At 47.5% G+C, this 17,720-nt stretch overlaps 1 protein-coding gene across 4 annotated transcripts in view; it reads right to left on the minus strand.

The window, feature by feature from the left end:
• Positions 1-17,720, minus strand: part of LOC308687556 (integrin alpha-L-like) — a 37,406-nt gene that overhangs the window by 15,039 nt on the left and 4,647 nt on the right. For all 4 annotated transcript variants that reach the window (XM_081360163.1, XM_081360162.1, XM_081360165.1 and 1 more), the window contains exons 5-14: positions 15,061-15,175; positions 14,641-14,771; positions 14,389-14,531; positions 14,039-14,189; positions 12,979-13,114; positions 12,798-12,871; positions 1,947-2,076; positions 1,727-1,869; positions 806-952; positions 234-425 (exon numbers count right to left, since the gene is read on the minus strand). In XM_081360163.1, the coding sequence (XP_081216289.1) occupies positions 234-425; positions 806-952; positions 1,727-1,869; positions 1,947-2,076; positions 12,798-12,871; positions 12,979-13,114; positions 14,039-14,189; positions 14,389-14,531; positions 14,641-14,771; positions 15,061-15,175 (1,362 nt within the window). The remainder of the gene's footprint in view (positions 1-233; positions 426-805; positions 953-1,726; positions 1,870-1,946; positions 2,077-12,797; positions 12,872-12,978; positions 13,115-14,038; positions 14,190-14,388; positions 14,532-14,640; positions 14,772-15,060; positions 15,176-17,720) is intronic.

Raw genomic sequence — 17,720 nt, forward strand, 5'->3', positions numbered from 1 at the left:
CACACACACACACACACACACACACACACACACACACACACACACACACACACACACACACACACACACACACACACACACAGATCTACTGTGCTAAAGCGGTTCATCATTGTGCACGTTTATCCTGCCATGTCTGCCTGTTTATCTGAGAACATTGGGCTCATCTGGGATTCTGGGTTAAACTGGGCACAAACACAGTGTTTGGGATTGAGGGAACTAAAGCAGACTCTCACCTGAGGAGCGTGTCCGGTGTTTATTGCTTGTGTCCTGTCGCCCAGGTAGATGTAGACGACTCCCTCCCCTTCGTTCTCAAGCGGCGCCCCGACTGCCACATCTGGCAGGCCGTCCCCATTCAGGTCCTTTAGTGAAGCCAGAGATGCAGCAAATCTGCCGGTGTTTGACTCGTTCAGTTTCTTCTGAAAATACTACAGAGAGAGAAAGAGGACATAATCTTTATTCGTCTGCAGAGGGCCCGCGCCAGTGCAATGTATTTCCATGACATTAATGTGATAGTCTCGGAGCAGGGTTGGATAACTTCGTTCCTGGAGGGCCATTATCCACAACTCCAACCCTGATCAAACACACCTGAACCAGCTAATCAGTGTCTTCAGGATAACTAGACAGCTCCAGGCAGGAGAGTGTTTTATCAGGGTTGGAGCTAAACTCAGTTTCCCTCCAGGACTGAAGTTGTCCATCGCTGCACTGGAGTAACTTAATGGTGATGACTAGCAACCTTCCAGTCACAGGCCCTGAACATTAACCACACTGTACTTACTAATGGAGAATGTTGTGAATCTGTCCATACCTCCTCTGATAAAGCGTAGACGTACAGCCTCCCTTCTGCCCTCGGCCGAGACTGGTGAAATAATGGAGCTCCGACCAGAAGGAAATCTGACTCTCCATCCGAGTCCACATCCAACAGACTCAGAGACGCGCCAAAATACGAGCCAATCTGATGCCAGAAATTTATCAAAATGAATGTAATTGCATTCTAGCATATGATCTTTATAACCTGATGTTCACAGAAGAAATATGAAAACATGTTCCAATAACACTTCACAAACTCAGTCCCACAACTTACTGCCTTCATGTTGAACACTAGAAACTGAAGCGGTCTCTGCAGAAATGATTTGACTCTTTTCCTTGTTTTATATGCTGATGTAGAGCCATTAATGTAAGTGAACTGCTTTTTATTACTGATAATTAACACTTACGAAATGCTAAAAATCATGTGAGGTCAGTTGAATTTATTCAGAATATTCAGAATGACTTATTCAGTTATTTTTCAGTTATAATTAAAATAGCCTAGATGTAATACTTTAATTCTGTTAACTTTACTATTATTAAAACATTACAGCTGCTACAAGTGATAAGTGGTAGCTAGGGCATTGCTAAGTGGTTGCTAACTATCTGCTAGAGTGTTGCTAGGTGATTGCTTTGATGTTCTGGGTAACTTGTAGGGTGTTTATAAGTGGTTTCTAGGGAGTTCCTAGAGCTTTGTAAGGATGTTTCTATGTGGTTGCTTGGCAGTTGCTAAGGGGTGGTTACTAGGCTGTTGCTAGGCAGGCACTGAGTGGTTGGTAGGTGGCTGGTGAGGTTTTCGAGATGGTTTCAGTGGTTTTGCAAGACTGTTTCTAAGTGGTTGCTTCTTCCGTAGGATTTGGGAAGCCCTGCTCTTGCTGATGGAGAGTGTTAATATGGTGTCAGAGGGTTCTTCTTCACTAACTTGTTCTCCGGGGATGTTCCTCGTCACTGTCCATGTGCTTTCATTCTTGGTGAAGAGGGTCACCAGACCCCTGTGTTCAGCCCGCGGCGCCCCAGAGAACAGAAGAGAGACGCCGCCTCTCATTCCCAGAACAGAAGAGTAACCTGAACATCATCAGCATCATTAAAACATGCACAGACACTTCACATCAGACAAGGAAGGACCAACAGCTTCAACACACCCATGTACGAGTCTTTACTGACAGATGGATCCTTAATCTCGGTATCGTTTAATCCAGATCCTGATCCCGTCACTTCATACAGAGATCCACGCCAGTCATTAGATCCAACCGAACCCACAATCACAGAGTCCTGAAACAAACGCAGCAGTCAATGTCAATATCAATATAAATTTTATTTATATAGCACCATTAACCACAACCTAGGTTGTCCAATGTGCTGCACAATGAAGACATAACAAGAAAATACAATATAATTAATAAAAAAGGAAAAACAATACAATACAACTTCCTCATTGAAAATATGCCAATTCGCAAAAATGAGTTTTTAGCTTAGATTTATAAACAGCCAGTGATGATGCAGAGCGAATACACGGAGGCAGAGCATTCCACAGTCTGGGGGCAGCCACTGAAAAGGCATGGTCACCCCTGTAACTCAGCTTTGACTTCGGACTGCATAACAATCTCTGGTAGGACGACCGGAGATACAGAACTGGACAATATTCAGTTAATAAATTTGAGAGGTAAGGAGGGGCCAGACCTTTTAATGATTTAAAAACCAAAAGAAGAATTGTAAAATTCACTCGATAACGCACGGGCAACCAGTGCAGAGAACGTAAAACCAGTGTAATGTAGTCCCGTTTTTTAGTACTGGTTAAAAGTCTTTTAAAAAAACGGGGATAAAGCTGACTGGCTAATCTCAAAATAAAGTGAGTTACAATAATCCAATCTATAAGTAATAAAAGCATGAATTCATTTTTCACATTTTTTTCTTAACAGAATAGGTTTTACTTTTGCTAGTAGTTGAAGATGAAAGATGCATGGTTTGACCACTGAATTTATGTGTTCCCTTTCGAGGGAACTCAAACTGCGTCGGTGACGGCACTAGGGGAACGCCCTTCAGCGTAGCGCGTCTGAATTTATGAATGAAAACTAATCCAATCCTATTGGCGTTGCGTGATGATGTAGCGTGTGACGGCATAAGCGGATGTATACAAAAGCACGCCGGCACACAGAAATGTCAGCTTTTTGCTATTCAGCAAGCGCTCTGTGTGTGTGAAACAATTCTGTCCTATTTGGTGTTGTATGTCCTGTAAAGTCTGCATTGCAAAATAGAATCTAGGGGCTCGGATTTCGCGTTTGCTGAGGCAGCGCGTAGATTACGAGTCTACTCTGCAATAAGATTCTGTGGCTTGGATCTCGTGTTTGCCGAGGCAGCGCGTAGATCTAAACTCTGCATTTCAATACAGAATCTAGTAACTCGGATCTCGCGTTTGCCGAGGCAGCGTGTTGATTACGAGTGTACTTTGCAATAAGATTCTGTGGCTGGGATCTCGCGTTTGTCGAGGCAACGCGTAGATTTCAGGTTTGCTTTGTAATACAGAATCTAGTAGCTCGGATCTCGCGTTTGCTGAGGCAGCGCGTTGATTACGAGTCTACTTTGCAGTTTGCGATACGATTCTATGACTGACATCTCGCGTTTGCCGAGGCGCGCGTTGATTACGAGTCTATTTGCAGTTTGCAATAAAGATTATGTGTGGGGTCCCTGAAGGGTGCTGGCTGTGTTCATTAAAATAACTCGCCGCACACAGTGCGTTTCGGGTGTCTCAGCCGCGCCTGTTGTCTTTCTTCTCGAGAGATGAAAGCCAAACTTATTGTGAACGACTCGTATCTCGCGTTTGTTGAGACAGCGCGTTTAGGGTCTGCAATAAAAGGGACACACGCGATCTGGGAAATAATACTGTTTGGGTGCGAGGCATTCACAGTCAGCTCCTGAGGGTGCTGGCAGGCTGTTCACTGTGAAATAACTCGCCGCACACAGTCGTGCGTTTCGGGTGTTTCAGCCTCGCGCCTGTTGACTTTCTTCTCGAGGGATGAAAGCAAATTTGTAACGGCTCGCGTTTGCCGAGGCAGCGTGTAGTAGATCGTGTAAACAGTATTGTGGTGCACTATCCAGTGTTTTATGGCTGCATTTAATTCTGAGGAATTAAAATAATTAAAATATTATCTGACTTTAGAACTTGGTTAGATATTTTAATTCAGCCTAATATCTGAAGGAGAGTGTCGCTTCTAGAAGTCCCCCTCAAAAAAAAAAAAAAAAAAGCAAAAGCTGAGCTTGGGACTCTAGGCGGCGCTCTCGCCCAAGCCTCCTGAGAAGACGGATCTGAGGACTGTCCTTCAGGCCAGGAAGGTGTCGGGAGAGAGGTCCTAACTTATGTGAGACCTTGGAGGGCTGCCCCCCCCCAAAAGAGAGCGATCGAGATCCTCCCTCTCACCGGGCCCTCAGGAAACTGGTGTCAGCATCCCGCCGCTAATTGCGCTTCGGGACACATCAGTTTCCAGCGAACGCACGCTGCTCTGTCTGCCCCAAGAGCTTGCGGCCAGGCAGCGCTGGCGTCCGCACAGCCGAGAGTCGTTTTCGATTATTCCCTGTCGGTCCTCCGCTTCAGGGTATCGTCAAGGGCTCTCACAAGACACTTGACACCAACCCTTAGGGGCTGGTTCCCTTGCTGAATTTTGTCGAGGCATGGCAACGTCTCCCCAATATTTCTCCATGGGTCCTGCGCACTGTAGAAATAGGGTACAGGCTGCAGGTCCAGGCTGCCCACCAAAAAAGAGGTAAGTATCAACGGGGTGGTTTGGACTGCAGTAGACCCAGAGCAGGGTCTGGTGTTAGAACAGGAAGTTTACTCGCTGCTGGCAAAAGGGGCCATAGAGCATGTTCCCCCACCAGTCAGGGAGTCCGGATTCTACAGCCGGTACTTCATAGTTCGAAGAAGGATGGAGGGTTGCGTCCACTTTTAGATCTGAGGCACTTGAATCGGTCTCTGAGGAGGTTCAGATTCAAGATGCTCACTATTCCCATCATCGTGAGTCAAATTCAATCCGAGGATTGGTTTGTCACGATAGATCTAAAGGACGCCTACTTCCACATCTCCATCCTTCCATCTCACAGGAAGTTCCTGAGGTTTGCTTTCGGGGGCGAAGCTTACCAATATCGGATTCTTCCGTTCGGCCTAGCACTTTCCCCTCGCACATTTACCAAGTGTATGGATGCAACTCTAGCACCCCTGAGGCTCGAGGGCATCAGGGTGCTCAATTATATCGACGACTGGTTAATATGGCCCAGTCGCGAGAGCTGGCGATTCGGCATCGAGATGTCGTCCTCGCCCGCATCCAGAGCCTGGGGTTAAGACTCAACACGAAGAAGAGCGTGTTGACACCAGCCCGGAGAACCACGTTCCTGGGAGTGGTGTGGGACTCAGTCACGATGCAGGCTCAGTTGTCTCCTGCTCGGATCGAGTATATCCTGACCACAGTGTCCAGGTTAAAGCTAGGCCAGGCCGTCACTGTCAAACACTTTCAGAGAGTGTTGGGTCTCATGGCAGCAGCGTCCAGCGTGATACCTTCTGGCCTGCTACACATGAGAGCTTTACAGTGGTGGTTAAGAACCAAGGGGTTTTCCCGAGGGGAAACCCATTCCGCTTGATAAGGGTTACGCGCAGATGCCTTCGTTCCCTGTCAATTTGGAAGAAGCTTTGGTTCTTGTCCCAGGGTCCCAATTTGGGAGCGTTATGTCGCCGAGTATCTATTTCGACAGACGCCTCCCTCACGGGCTGGGGCGCGGTCATGGACGGCCGTTTTACGAGAGGCCTCTGGCAGGACCATCATTCCTCTTGGCACATAGATTGCCTAGAAATGTTGGCGGTGTTCCGGGCTCTGAGGAGCTTCCTGCCAGACCTACATGGTCGCCATGTCCTTGTGAGAACCGACAACATGTCGGTGGTGTCTTATTTGAACCGCCAGGGGGATCTGAGGTCGCGCCCTCTGTGCAGACTGGCGCATCAGATCCTCCTGTGGTCCCAGCGGAGACTATCGTCTCTCAGGGCGATGTATGTCCCGGGGGACCAGAATCAGGGAGCAGACGTCCTGTCGAGGCAGGGGCTGAGGCCTGGGGAGTGGCGACTCCACCCAGAGGTGGTGGAAGCCATGTGCGTGAGATTTGGCCCAGTGGAAGTGGATCTTTTCGCGTCTCAAGAGACGTCCCACTGTCCACTGTGGTTCTCTCTCAGGCATCCAGCTCCGCTGGGGCTGGACGCCATGATGCAGACGTGGCCGAGGCTGCGTCTGTACGCATTTCCCCCGATTGCTCTGCTCCCAGCAGTTCTGGAAAGGGTCCGTCGAGACAGAGTCAGTCTACTTTTAGTAGCCCCGTTTTGGCCGGCCCGAGTATGGTTTTCGGACATCATATCACTCCTGGCAGGCCCGCCATGGCAGATCCCTCTGAGGAGGGACTTGCTGTCCCAGGCGGAGGGCTCAGTTCTCCACCCTCGACCCGAGCTGTGGAAACTGTGGGTCTGGCCCCTGAGGGGGCACAGTACCTAGAAGCCGGCCTGTCAGCTGGAGTGGTCGGAACCATATTAACTTCCAGAGCTCCCTCCACGAGGAAGTTATACGGCCTTAAGTGGAATGTATTTCCGTTTGGTGCAGAGAGCGTGACTTGGACCCAGTTAACTGCCCAGTGGCTTCAGTACTGGAGTTTCTCCAAGACCGCTTTTCTGCCGGGCTTACCCCGTCCACACTCAAGGTTTATGTGGCTGCCATTGCGGCTTTCCACGCTCCTCTGAGTGATGGCCCGCTGGGGAGGCATCACTTGGTCGTACGCTTCCTACGTGGAGCCTGGAGGATGAGACCTGCGACTCGCACCAGAGTTCCCTCTTGGGACCTGGCAGTGGTTCTCGAAGGGCTGGCCGAGGCTCCCTTCGAACCACTGGAGTCGGCTGAGGCCAAGAACCTCTCATTTAAGGTGATCTTTTTGTTGGCCATTACTTCTCTGAGGAGGGTAGGAGATCTCAAGGTGCTCTCTGTTTCCAATGGGTGCTTGGAGTTTGCTCCAGGCAACATTAAGGCCATCTTACATCCCAGGCCCGGCTATTTGCCCAAGGTGCCATCTAATGTGGCACGGCCTATGGTTCTGCAGGCATTTCATCCTCCACCTCACGTGATGGCGGATGAGGAGAGACTTCATCTGCTCTGCCCTGTCAGAGCACTGCAGTGTTACATTCAGAGGTCCTCCTCATGGCGGAAGTCAGACCAGTTGCTGGTGTGTTTTGGGTCGCCCAAGAAGGGGCTTCCCGCCTCTAAACAGACCATCAGTAACTGGATCGTTCAGACTATTTCCCTGGCCTATCAGGTGCGCAAATTGCCTTCACCTATGGCCGTGAGAGCTCACTCCACCAGAGGCATGGCGTCCTCTAGAGCCCTCCTTTCAGGGGTTTCTATCCATGACATATGTGAGGCGGCTGGCTGGGCCACTCCGCACACATTCATGAGGTTTACAGTCTGGACCTTCCCTCTACACCCGGTGCACGAGTGCTTTCGTCCTAAGTGTCGCCTGAAGACAGCTTCACACTAGGATGAGCGGGGTTCGTTGTGGTATAGTGGGTATCTCGTTCCCCTAGTGTCGTCACCGACGCAGTTCGAGTTCCCTCGAAAGGGAACGTCTCGGGTTACGTATTTAACCCTTGTTCCCTGAGAAAGGGAACGAGACACTGCGTCGGTTCGCCACACCTCACCCCGCCTGGAGCACTTGCTTCATAGCAAAAGCTGACATTTCTGTGTGCCGGCGTGCTTTTGTATACATCCGCTTATGCCGTCACACGCTACGTCATCACGCAACGCCAATAGGATTGGATTAGTTTTCATTCATAAATTCAGACGCGCTACGCTGAAGGGCGTTCCCCTAGTGTCGTCACCGACGCAGTGTCTCGTTCCCTTTCTCAGGGAACAAGGGTTACATACGTAACCCGAGACGTTTTGTCAAATTTCAGCCCATCATCAAAGACAACCCCTAGAGTTTTTAACCCAAGGCTTCACAGACGAGGATAACTTACCAAAATTTATTTTTGGTGTACTAATAGAATCTGAAGGACCAAACACTATTATTTCAGTTTTGCTCTCATTAAAATTAAGAAAATGTAAAAACAGCCAGGCCTTCACATCAGACAAACAGGTCATAAGTGCCTCCAGACCATCCAAACTCTGTTTTAATGGCAGATAGATTTGAGTATCATCTGCATAGCAATGGAATGACAGACCATGCTTCCTAAAAATAGAGCTAAGAATAGGAGCTAAGATGGACCCTGAGGAACACCACATGATAGAGGAGCTGCCTCAGATGAATGTTCACCCATGTTAACTTTAAAACTTCTATTAGAAAGATAATATTTAAACCATTCAAGAGCACTTCCTTTTATGCCAACACAGTGCTCCAAGCGAGCAAGAAGAACAGCGTGGTCCACAGCGTCAAAAGCAGCACTCAAGTCTAGGAGCACCAGCACAGCATAGTCGCCAGTAAGAAGAAAATCATTTAAAACCTTCAAAAGTGCAGTCTCTATCGAGTGGTGTTTTCTTAAACCTGATTGAAAGACCTCAAATATCTTATTTTCATCGAAGAAACTCCGCAATTGTTGAAGAACTATTTTCTCTATGATCTTTGGATCTTTAAAAGACAATTTAGAAATTGGCCTATAATTAATCTAAAACAGTAGGGTCTAGATTTGGTCTCTTAAGCTAAGGATAAACTGTAGCATGTTTTAACACATCTGGTACAGTACTAGTTTCAAAACATCGGTTTATCATAGTCACAAAGTATGGACCCACTGCATCAATGAGGCATGCCATCAATGGAAGAGCCCGACGTCTTTAACTGACACACTTTCTTGCAGTTGTATAAAAGAAATAGGTTCAAACTGACTGAATTCTGCAAAACAAACAGAGGGGTTGGACGGATCAGAAGCAGGGGGAGATATCCCCAATCTGAAATCATTAATCTTATTAACAAAAAATCTAAGAAAATCCTCACACATTGTTTTTGACACAACAGGGTACTCGGAGACAGCTGGATTAACAACGGTGTTAAAAACGGTAAAACTGCCTTCTGTTCACTGCCTTCTGGAATTTGGATAATGAATCTCTTTATAGTTCAAAAGAAATCTGGAGCCTGTCTTTTTTCCACTTACTAAAGTAAGTGGTAAGTAAGTTTTGGAAAACTAAACTTTTTCCACTTCTACAGATCTGCCTCGAAGAGCGTACGTTATCGTCAATCCAGGGCTCAGATCTAGATTTGAGTTTTAAGGTTTTTACAGGAGCCACTGAATCCAAGGCATTCACAAATGTGGACTTGAGTCTAAATAGGAGCTCCTCTGCACTCAGATCATACTGACTGACATCCACTGGTTGAATAGCATAACAAAAAGCTACTGAAAAGGATTTGCTAGTAGATGAGGTAATTAATCGAGATTTACGGACATATTTAGTGGCTTTAGACTAATTTGGTACCCAGGGAACAGAAAACATAACAGATTTAAGGTCAGAAAACCCATTATCAGCTACCTCAAGATCATAAAGAGAGCCATATGATAGCACAAGGTCAAGTGTATGTCCCAGCTGATGAGTCATTTGTGTGCGCTGGTTTATATTTGCGGCGTGGTTAGTGGCATTGAGTCTTTGAAAGATGTGCAGAGTTTTTGTTTGTTATGTTTAGCAGCAGATGAAGCAGATCAATGGTGCTCTGGTTTTACTTCAGGACCCAGGTTTTACATCAAGTGGCAACCCAGTATTGATTATTGTATTGTGCATTTCTCAATCAGCTTGCTATTGTCACATTCACTGTCTGTCATCGTCCTGTCTGCACTACAGTTCCCAGAATCCTCCTTGTTTCCACACCTGAACTCACTCCCTTCATTACCCACCGGTTCATCATCATTATCTGCATCACCTGTCTTGTGTTCATCTGTGTGTGTATTTAAGTTCCTGGTTTTCACTCTTTACTTGTCGGTCAATGCTTATGTTAGGTTTGTTCATGTTAGGTAGTCTTGTTCTGAGCACACGCTCCCTGTTTTTGTGTTATCTGTTATAATTGAGAATTAAAACCTTGGAATTCTTCATCTTTGAGTTTGCCTCCTACTTCATCCACCCGGAAGCCTGACAGATTGACCGACCAAAAAGATGAGCTGGGAGCTCGCTGGACAGATCGCGGCTTTGGCTCGGGATAGCCGCGATCTGTTCCAATTCACCTGGGGGTTTGTTCCTCTTGCTGCCTCCTGCTCGCTGGATGACGAGACGATCAAGGCGTGTTACCGGCTTGGGGCCAAGGAGGTCGACCCGAGGGAGCTTCCAGATCTCTCCGGTCAGGACTGGAGAGAGGCACTCTCCTGTTGTCTGTAGAGCTTCCTCCCGTGGCACGCCATGTCACCGCCTGCACTTCACGCCAGTCCAGCCGAGCCCGCACTTCACGCCAGTCCAGCCGAGCCCGCACTTCACGCCAGTCCAGCCGAGCCTGCACTTCACGCCAGATCTGCCGAGACCAAGGCAGTAAGCGTCGTGCCCGCCGCGCCTGTGACTGACAGCGATCTTCCTCCTCTCATCGGCCCGCCAGAGCCCTCTTCGCCGCTGGTCCCATCCAGCACAGAGCCCTCTTCGCCGCTGGTCCCGTCCAGCCCAGAGCCTTCGCCGCTGGTCCCGTCCAGCCCAGAGCCCTCTTCGCCGCTGGTCCCGTCCAGCACAGAGCCCTCTTCACCGCTGGTCCCGTCCAGCCCAGAGCCCTCTTCACCGCTGGTCCTGTCCAGCACAGAGCCCTCTTCGCCGCTGGTCCCGTCCAGCACAGAGCCCTCTTCGCCGCTGGTCCCGCCCAGCTCAGAGCCCTCTTCGCCGCTGGTCCCGCCCAGCTCAGAGCCCTCTTCGACGCTGGTCACGCCCAGCTCAGAGCCCTCTTCGCCGCTGGTCCCGCCCAGCTCAGAGCCCTCTTCGCCGCTGGTTCCGCCCAGCTCAGAGCCCTCTTCGCCGCTGGTTCCGCCCAGCTCAGAGCCCTCTTCGCCGCTGGTTCCGCCCAGCTCAGAGCCCTCTTCGCCGCTGGTTCCGCCCAGCTCAGAGCCCTCTTCGCCGCTGGTTCCGCCCAGCTCAGAGCCCTCTTCGCCGCTGGTTCCGCCCAGCTCAGAGCCCTCTTCGCCGCTGGTTCCGCCCAGCTCAGAGCCTTCTTCGCCGCTGGTCCTGCCCAGCTCAGAGCCTTCTTCGCCGCTGGTCCTGCCCAGCTCAGAGCCTTCTTCGCCGCTGGTCCTGTCTAGCTCAGAGCCTTCTTCGCCGCTGGTCCTGTCCAGCTCAGAGCCCTCTTCGCCGCTAGTCCCGTCCAGCCCAGAGCCTTCTTCGCCGCTGGTCCCGCCCAGCTCAAAGCCCTCTTCGCCGCTGGTCCCGTCCAGCTCAGAGCCCTCTTCGTCGCTGGATCTGCCCAGCACAAAGCCCTCATCGCTGGATCTGCCCAGCACAAAGCCCTCATCGCTGGATCTGCCCAGCACCGAGCCCTCATCGCTGGATCTGCCCAGCACAAAGCCCTCATCGCTGGATCTGCCCAGCACAAAGCCCTCATCGCTGGATCTGCCCAGCACAAAGCCCTCATCGTTGGATCTGCCCAGCACAAAGCCCTCACCGCTGGATCTGCCCAGCACAAAGCCCTCATCACTGGATCTGCCCAGCACCGAGCCCTCATCGCTGCCCAGCACCGAGCCCTTATCGCTGCCCAGCACCGAACCCTCTTCACGGTCCCCGTCAGCCCGGTCAGAGACTGTTTTTAACCATCGCTCTCTGGTAACCGGGACTTTTCCCAAGTATTTTTTTGGGGGGGGGCCATAGGGCTCCGTCCTGGCCACTCGAGGGGCCATGGCCACCTGAGGGGTCCTCACCACCATGGCCACCTGAAGGGTCTTCACCGCCGTGGCCACCTGAAGGGTCTTCTCCGCCATGGCCACCTGAAGGGTCTTCACCGCCGTGGCCACCTGAAGGGTCTTCTCCGCCATGGCCACCTGAAGGGTCTTCTCCGCCATGGCCACCTGAAGGGTCTTCTCCGCCTTGGCCACCTGAAGGGTCTTCTCCACCTTGGCCACCCGAAGGGTCCGCACCGCCTTGGCCACCCGAAGGGTCCGCACCGCCTTGGCCACCCGAAGGGTCCGCACCGCCTTGGCCACCCGAAGGGTCCGGACCGCCATGGCCACCCGAAGGGTCCTCACTGCCGTGGTCGCTTGAGGGGACATCACCGCCCTGGCCACCCGAAGGGTCCTCACCGCCGTGGCCGCCCGAGGGGTCGTCTCCGTCCTGGCCACGCCCACAGCTTGCTCCACCGTGACCACACCCACAGTCTGCTCCGCCCTGGAGGCTTCCTGCCTTGTCTCCCTTGCCTTGTCTTCCCCGTCAGCCTCCAGGGCGCCCACCCTCCCACCCCTTTGGTCTTTCTACGGCGCGAGGACGCGCCTACCGGGAGGGGGGAGTAATGTCACATTCACTGTCTGTCATCGTCCTGTCTGCACTACAGTTCCCAGAATCCTCCTTGTTTCCACACCTGAACTCACTCCCTTCATTACCCACCGGTTCATCATCATTATCTGCATCACCTGTCTTGTGTTCATCTGTGTGTGTATTTAAGTTCCTGGTTTTCACTCTTCACTTGTCGGTCAATGCTTATGTTAGGTTTGTTCATGTTAGGTAGTCTTGTTCTGAGCACACGCTCCCTGTTTTTGTGTTATCTGTTATAATTGAGAATTAAAACCTTGGAATTCTTCATCTTTGAGTTTGCCTCCTACTTCATCCACCCGGAAGCCTGACAGCTATAGTGTATCACCCGTTTCTACAGCCGTCGCAGAGTCGTAATTGTTCCAGGGCACTTGATGCATTCACGACCTACACATCGCCACACTGCACCAATCAGCAGCATTTTATAAGATTCTATAAACTACTTTTATACAATAACATGAACTATTCCTTATAAGAAATTGTCTTTTTTAACTTATATATGATATTTCTGACCTTGTGGTAGAGGACACTGAATCCACTCTGCGATAACTCTTTCTGTCTGTCTTTGCTGTGTGTGTCCTTTGACCCTGAAACCATAGAAGAAGAGCTCTTAAATCATCAGGGGATTCTTCATTAGCTGCTTTTATTTAAAACGTTATACAGTATTTCTATTTTCTTTAAGCTTGTATTTTACCTTCAATGTTGTAGATCTTTTTTTGCAGGTTGTCAAGAAGTCCTTGGAGTCCATTGTAGTTTTGAATGTAGAAGGTGTTGTTTATTTTGGGTTCTGAAGCCAGGTCATGGAGTTTGGTTACGTTAACTTTTCCCACCTGACAAACAACACTGTCATTAAGTCTGTCTGTGCAAAAACACTTTTGATAACATATGAATTGAAACAGACCAATATTTAAAACATAATTTATATATGTTTGTTCTTGAAAAATGGAAACAAACGGATAAATCTGATATAAATTAGTGCTTGTAGCACTTGTCATTTAAAGCTGAAGTGTTTCATTTCTGCACAACTAGAGACACCAAATTACACAAATAATGACTGTTTCCAGACAGGTTTCTTGAACACTAGTTTGCCATTGGTCAGTCAATCAGAGATTCCCGCCCAAACCTCACGTGTTTTTTTGATAAGTTCACATGTCAGGCAGCTCAAACAAACCACAGAGTCACAGTGTTTCAACCCTTAGTAATCAAACTACCAGTGACTCTGAACATGAAACGGTAACACTTTACAATACGGGTGCACTAATCTGCATTAATTCATGCTTAACTAATGCACAGATAATCATGTGTTAATTTATGACTCATGAAGAACTAAACCATTAATTAACGGTAAACGTAAAACGGCAAATTTGCAAATCATTAGTTAATGATTAATTAAAGTAGGCAACTGGAAAGTTGAAGTACATGACTTTGACCAACTGTGGTAATTAACACATTAATTTACACTTTTAGTTAATAAAAGAAGTTATTAAGGAATTAATACATTATGACACATTTAATTAATAACAATTCATATATTACTTAATCTATTAATCATTTAGAATCTTTATTAGTTGCTGATGCAGTAATCATTAATTAATGGTTTAGTTCTTCATGAGTCATACATTAACACATGATTATCTGTGCATTAGTTAAGCATGAATTAATGCAGATTAGTGCACCCGTATTGTAAAGTGTTACCCATGAAACTGACACACCACAAACTGTAAATGACAAGCTTGAGCTTTAAGGAAACTCACCCCAATGACGTAGCGGAGGATATTTTGCTCAACGCTTCTGTTGAGGGCCTTTTCATCATCAAAATCAGTGGGTTCTCCATCTGTGATGATCACCAGGGCTTTCTGAGCGCTGAGATCGGCTCCAGACGACACGTTGTTCAGGAGATTCTTTCTGGTGATGTGATCAATCAAAAATAATGACACAAACATTTGTTTCTACACCAATGTGTTTTTAACTTCTAATTTATAGAACGACAAATGTCCAACTCCAGTGTGTTTAACAGACCTGAGCAAAAGAGCAAATCTCAAGAATTTTTCTCTTCAAGTGTAAATTCAGTGAACATTCATAAGCATATGAAGGTTTCACTCACAAGACATAGTTGATTGCTCCATGTGTGTTTGTGAGTTTCTGCATGTGTGGCTCTTTCATGAGTTTATCTTCAGCGGAGCCGTCCTTATAGTCGTTGAAGTCAAACACAGTTCTGAATGTAGATGCAAACTGGACAGCAGCAAACTGACCCACAGAAGGACAAACAACAAGCACACGTGCCGTTAACATCATTAGCAAACCAGAGACCATTACATGTCCATATTTCCACATTAATAGTGCTGGGTTGATTTACCTTTATGGATGAGTTTGAAAGTTTTTTCATAACATCTAAAATGAATTTTTTGTTCATTTCAAACTCGACTGATTTCATACTTCCAGATCCGTCAAAGAGAAACACCAGATTGACTTCTCTCTTCGTGCATTCTGCAGAAATACCACAAGATATGGAAACACATCTGTTACGCCAACTTTTTTTAGCAATCAAACCATAAATTATTGACAAGATGGCCAATAAATCCATATTTTTCCCAAGTATTTAACATAATGTCTTTCATCATGTCTTTAGTCTTTAATTGAGTTGTCAATAAACACCAACTGGAATGTTACTAAGAACCCAACACATGGTGTACAGTATTAAAGCCTGAAATAGTTAAACTGCATTCAGTGCTAAAAGTGTCGTTATCCGCTGGTTTCTGTGTCAGACTCGTCAGACCTTGGTAAGCGGCGGTAAAGTTTGAGACGGCCTGTAAACCGCTGTTGAACTGGACGCAGACGCCGTTCAGATACGAGTTTCCGTCACACTCATGAGGAAGATACGGACTGCAGCTCTGAGAAAGAGACACAATATCTGAGACAACAGGAGGATCAAATCACACACAAGATGATCTAGACGTTTCTATAAACTGTTTAAAAAATCCAGTTCCCATCTTTTATTTACCTAATGGCAAATTTTTATTAACTTTTAACAATTAAAAGAATTGTCCAAAAATTATAATTCTGTCATCATTTACTCTTACTATGTCCAGGGTTGCTGTGTGATAATCCAACGAACGAGATGCGTGATGCAGAATGAATGAATTGTTACTTTTAATGAACACCAAGAGATAAACGTACACCACACAACTAACATAACATTAACACGAGACAATCAGCTGAAGAAACTTAGAGGTTATATTCACAGATGATGATAACTAAAGAAAAGCTATGACCAGAAACTAAAGAAGACAGAGAACTAAACATGACCGTGACATAACTCCCCCAACCCCTGAAGGGAGACAGCAAAGACCAGGCCGAGGACTACCAGGACTCCCTGTAGAAGAGATATTGTATCCCAACGGGACCTTCCTGGTTGAATAAATAAAAATGCTTGAACACCGAATTGAATTGTTTCCATGCCCTTGAATGGACACACATGCACACAAAAGAATGTTAAAAATTCATCTAAATACCCGTCTCAGCAAGTATTTTCTCGGTAATATGTCATAGTTGATGTTTGTAATTTTTTTCGGTCCATGAATTCGGTCTTAATGTGACAGAAGACACCCAATATTTCTACTGTAGTCTCTTTCATTATTAATATTAATAAAATAACAAAACTTTAATAAAGATGAAACTATATTTAATTTCTTCAGGCTTAATAATTTCTGTAGCCTACCTGAATACTACTGTCAGACTTTGTAACTGTGTTATCTAGTATTAATCTCTGCTTGTATTTGTGTATTTGTTCTTATTTTATTACTGACTGTTCACTTGTTTTTAATAATGTTTGAACTTTATCAGCATGCTCTCGCCGCCAGAACCGTCTTGCAGCACATCTTCGTCTTTGCAAAATCCTAATTACAACATCGTATCGATGACATTGTATCATTTGATGCTCATAAGTTTCCTCATATTGCGTTAGTAGCTGATAACACCAAATCAGTAAAAGAATAAAAATTGCACTACGAAAGATCTCCATAAATTGCCTGTTTTTGCACTTCCTGCTTTTCCCTGCTTGAGAATTTTTGTCCAATGAATGGACGACCTTAGCCCACGTGTGGTTTGGTTTTCAAATTTTGGTTCAGTTGCAAAAAAGGCAGTGTGTACTGGCATGTATACATGAAGGCTGATAATCAAAGAAAAGAGAACAGGAGAGAAAAGACATTTTTAGCATAAGTTCTGCCTGGAAGACTCAATTGTTACGTCACATATTACCTTCTCATCTATCCAATCGTGTTCTAATACTTGCAGTATAAAAGGTTGGTACTTACACACATCTGAGTTTGCAGATGCTGAAGCTTTCATTCCCTTTCGTTGTCACTCCGAGTTACGTCGGATGATGACGAATGGGGTTTCGCTTAGAAATCCTATCATCTTCGAGTATATAAAACGAGCCAATGGCAAAGAAATGCCATGGGTCTGCGGAATTTGCATAGCGTAACTCCGCCCCACGCAGGGGGTATATAAGGAAGTCGCGAGCATCATGCAGATATGTTTTCGCTTCGGAGCCAAGTTGATGTACTTCACTCCACAGCCAATCCTGAGTACATCTCTTCATTCTCTTCAAGACGAGCCTCTCTCCAAGTGTTGGTGTGACAGCGAGTTCCAGCGAGTGCACATTCCCTGCTTATCTGTGCAGTGATTTGCCAGTGTTTGTGTGTTCTCTCCCTTGTCGCTTCAGCATTTGTGGAGAAATCTCCTTTCTAAAAGAGCTTGCACGTGGCACGTCTTTTTAAAGATGCCTCGCCCGTGCACTTCTGGTTGCGGTCTATTTGTTTCTGATTCTGATGGGCACAATCGCTGTCTTGTGTGTCTGGGCTTAGAGCACGCTAAAGCAGCGTTTGTGGATGAGTCATGTTCCCATTGCGGGAACATGCCCATCGCACGGTTACGGTCGAGACTCAATAACCTTCATGCTAGAGTCCCCTCATCCGCACCCCGATCTACGGGCTCCGCGAGAGCTAGTACTTTGGCTGGCGGCCAGGGTGACCTGAGGATTACGGTGTGGGACAAAGCGCCGACTATTCCACGCTCCACACCGTCCTCTAGTGCCGTGCAACCCGCGAGTGGTTCAAATGAGCCCGCAGTACAGTCCTCGGACATGCCGCGGGTCTCATTTGGCGCTCCAGATGAAGATTCAATGTCGATCGCTGCATCACAGGGTGGGCAAGAGTCCTTGGGAAGTGAGGATTCGGCTGTGCTGCCACCTTCGGGTGTGCCAGCATTGTCCGAGTCTAATCCCGAGATGACTGCCATGCTTTCCCGGGCAGCCGCGGCCATTGGGCTTGAGTGGTCCCCGCCACCTGGTCCGGTGCGCTCGCGGCTGGACGATTGGTTTTTGGGTGCCGCCGCTGATCTTCGTCAGCGCGCGTCCCCAATCCCTTTCTTCCCGGA

Source organism: Scardinius erythrophthalmus (assembly GCF_964197995.2).
Source record: "Scardinius erythrophthalmus genome assembly, chromosome: 3".
Taxonomy (NCBI): Eukaryota; Metazoa; Chordata; class Actinopteri; order Cypriniformes; family Leuciscidae; genus Scardinius; species Scardinius erythrophthalmus.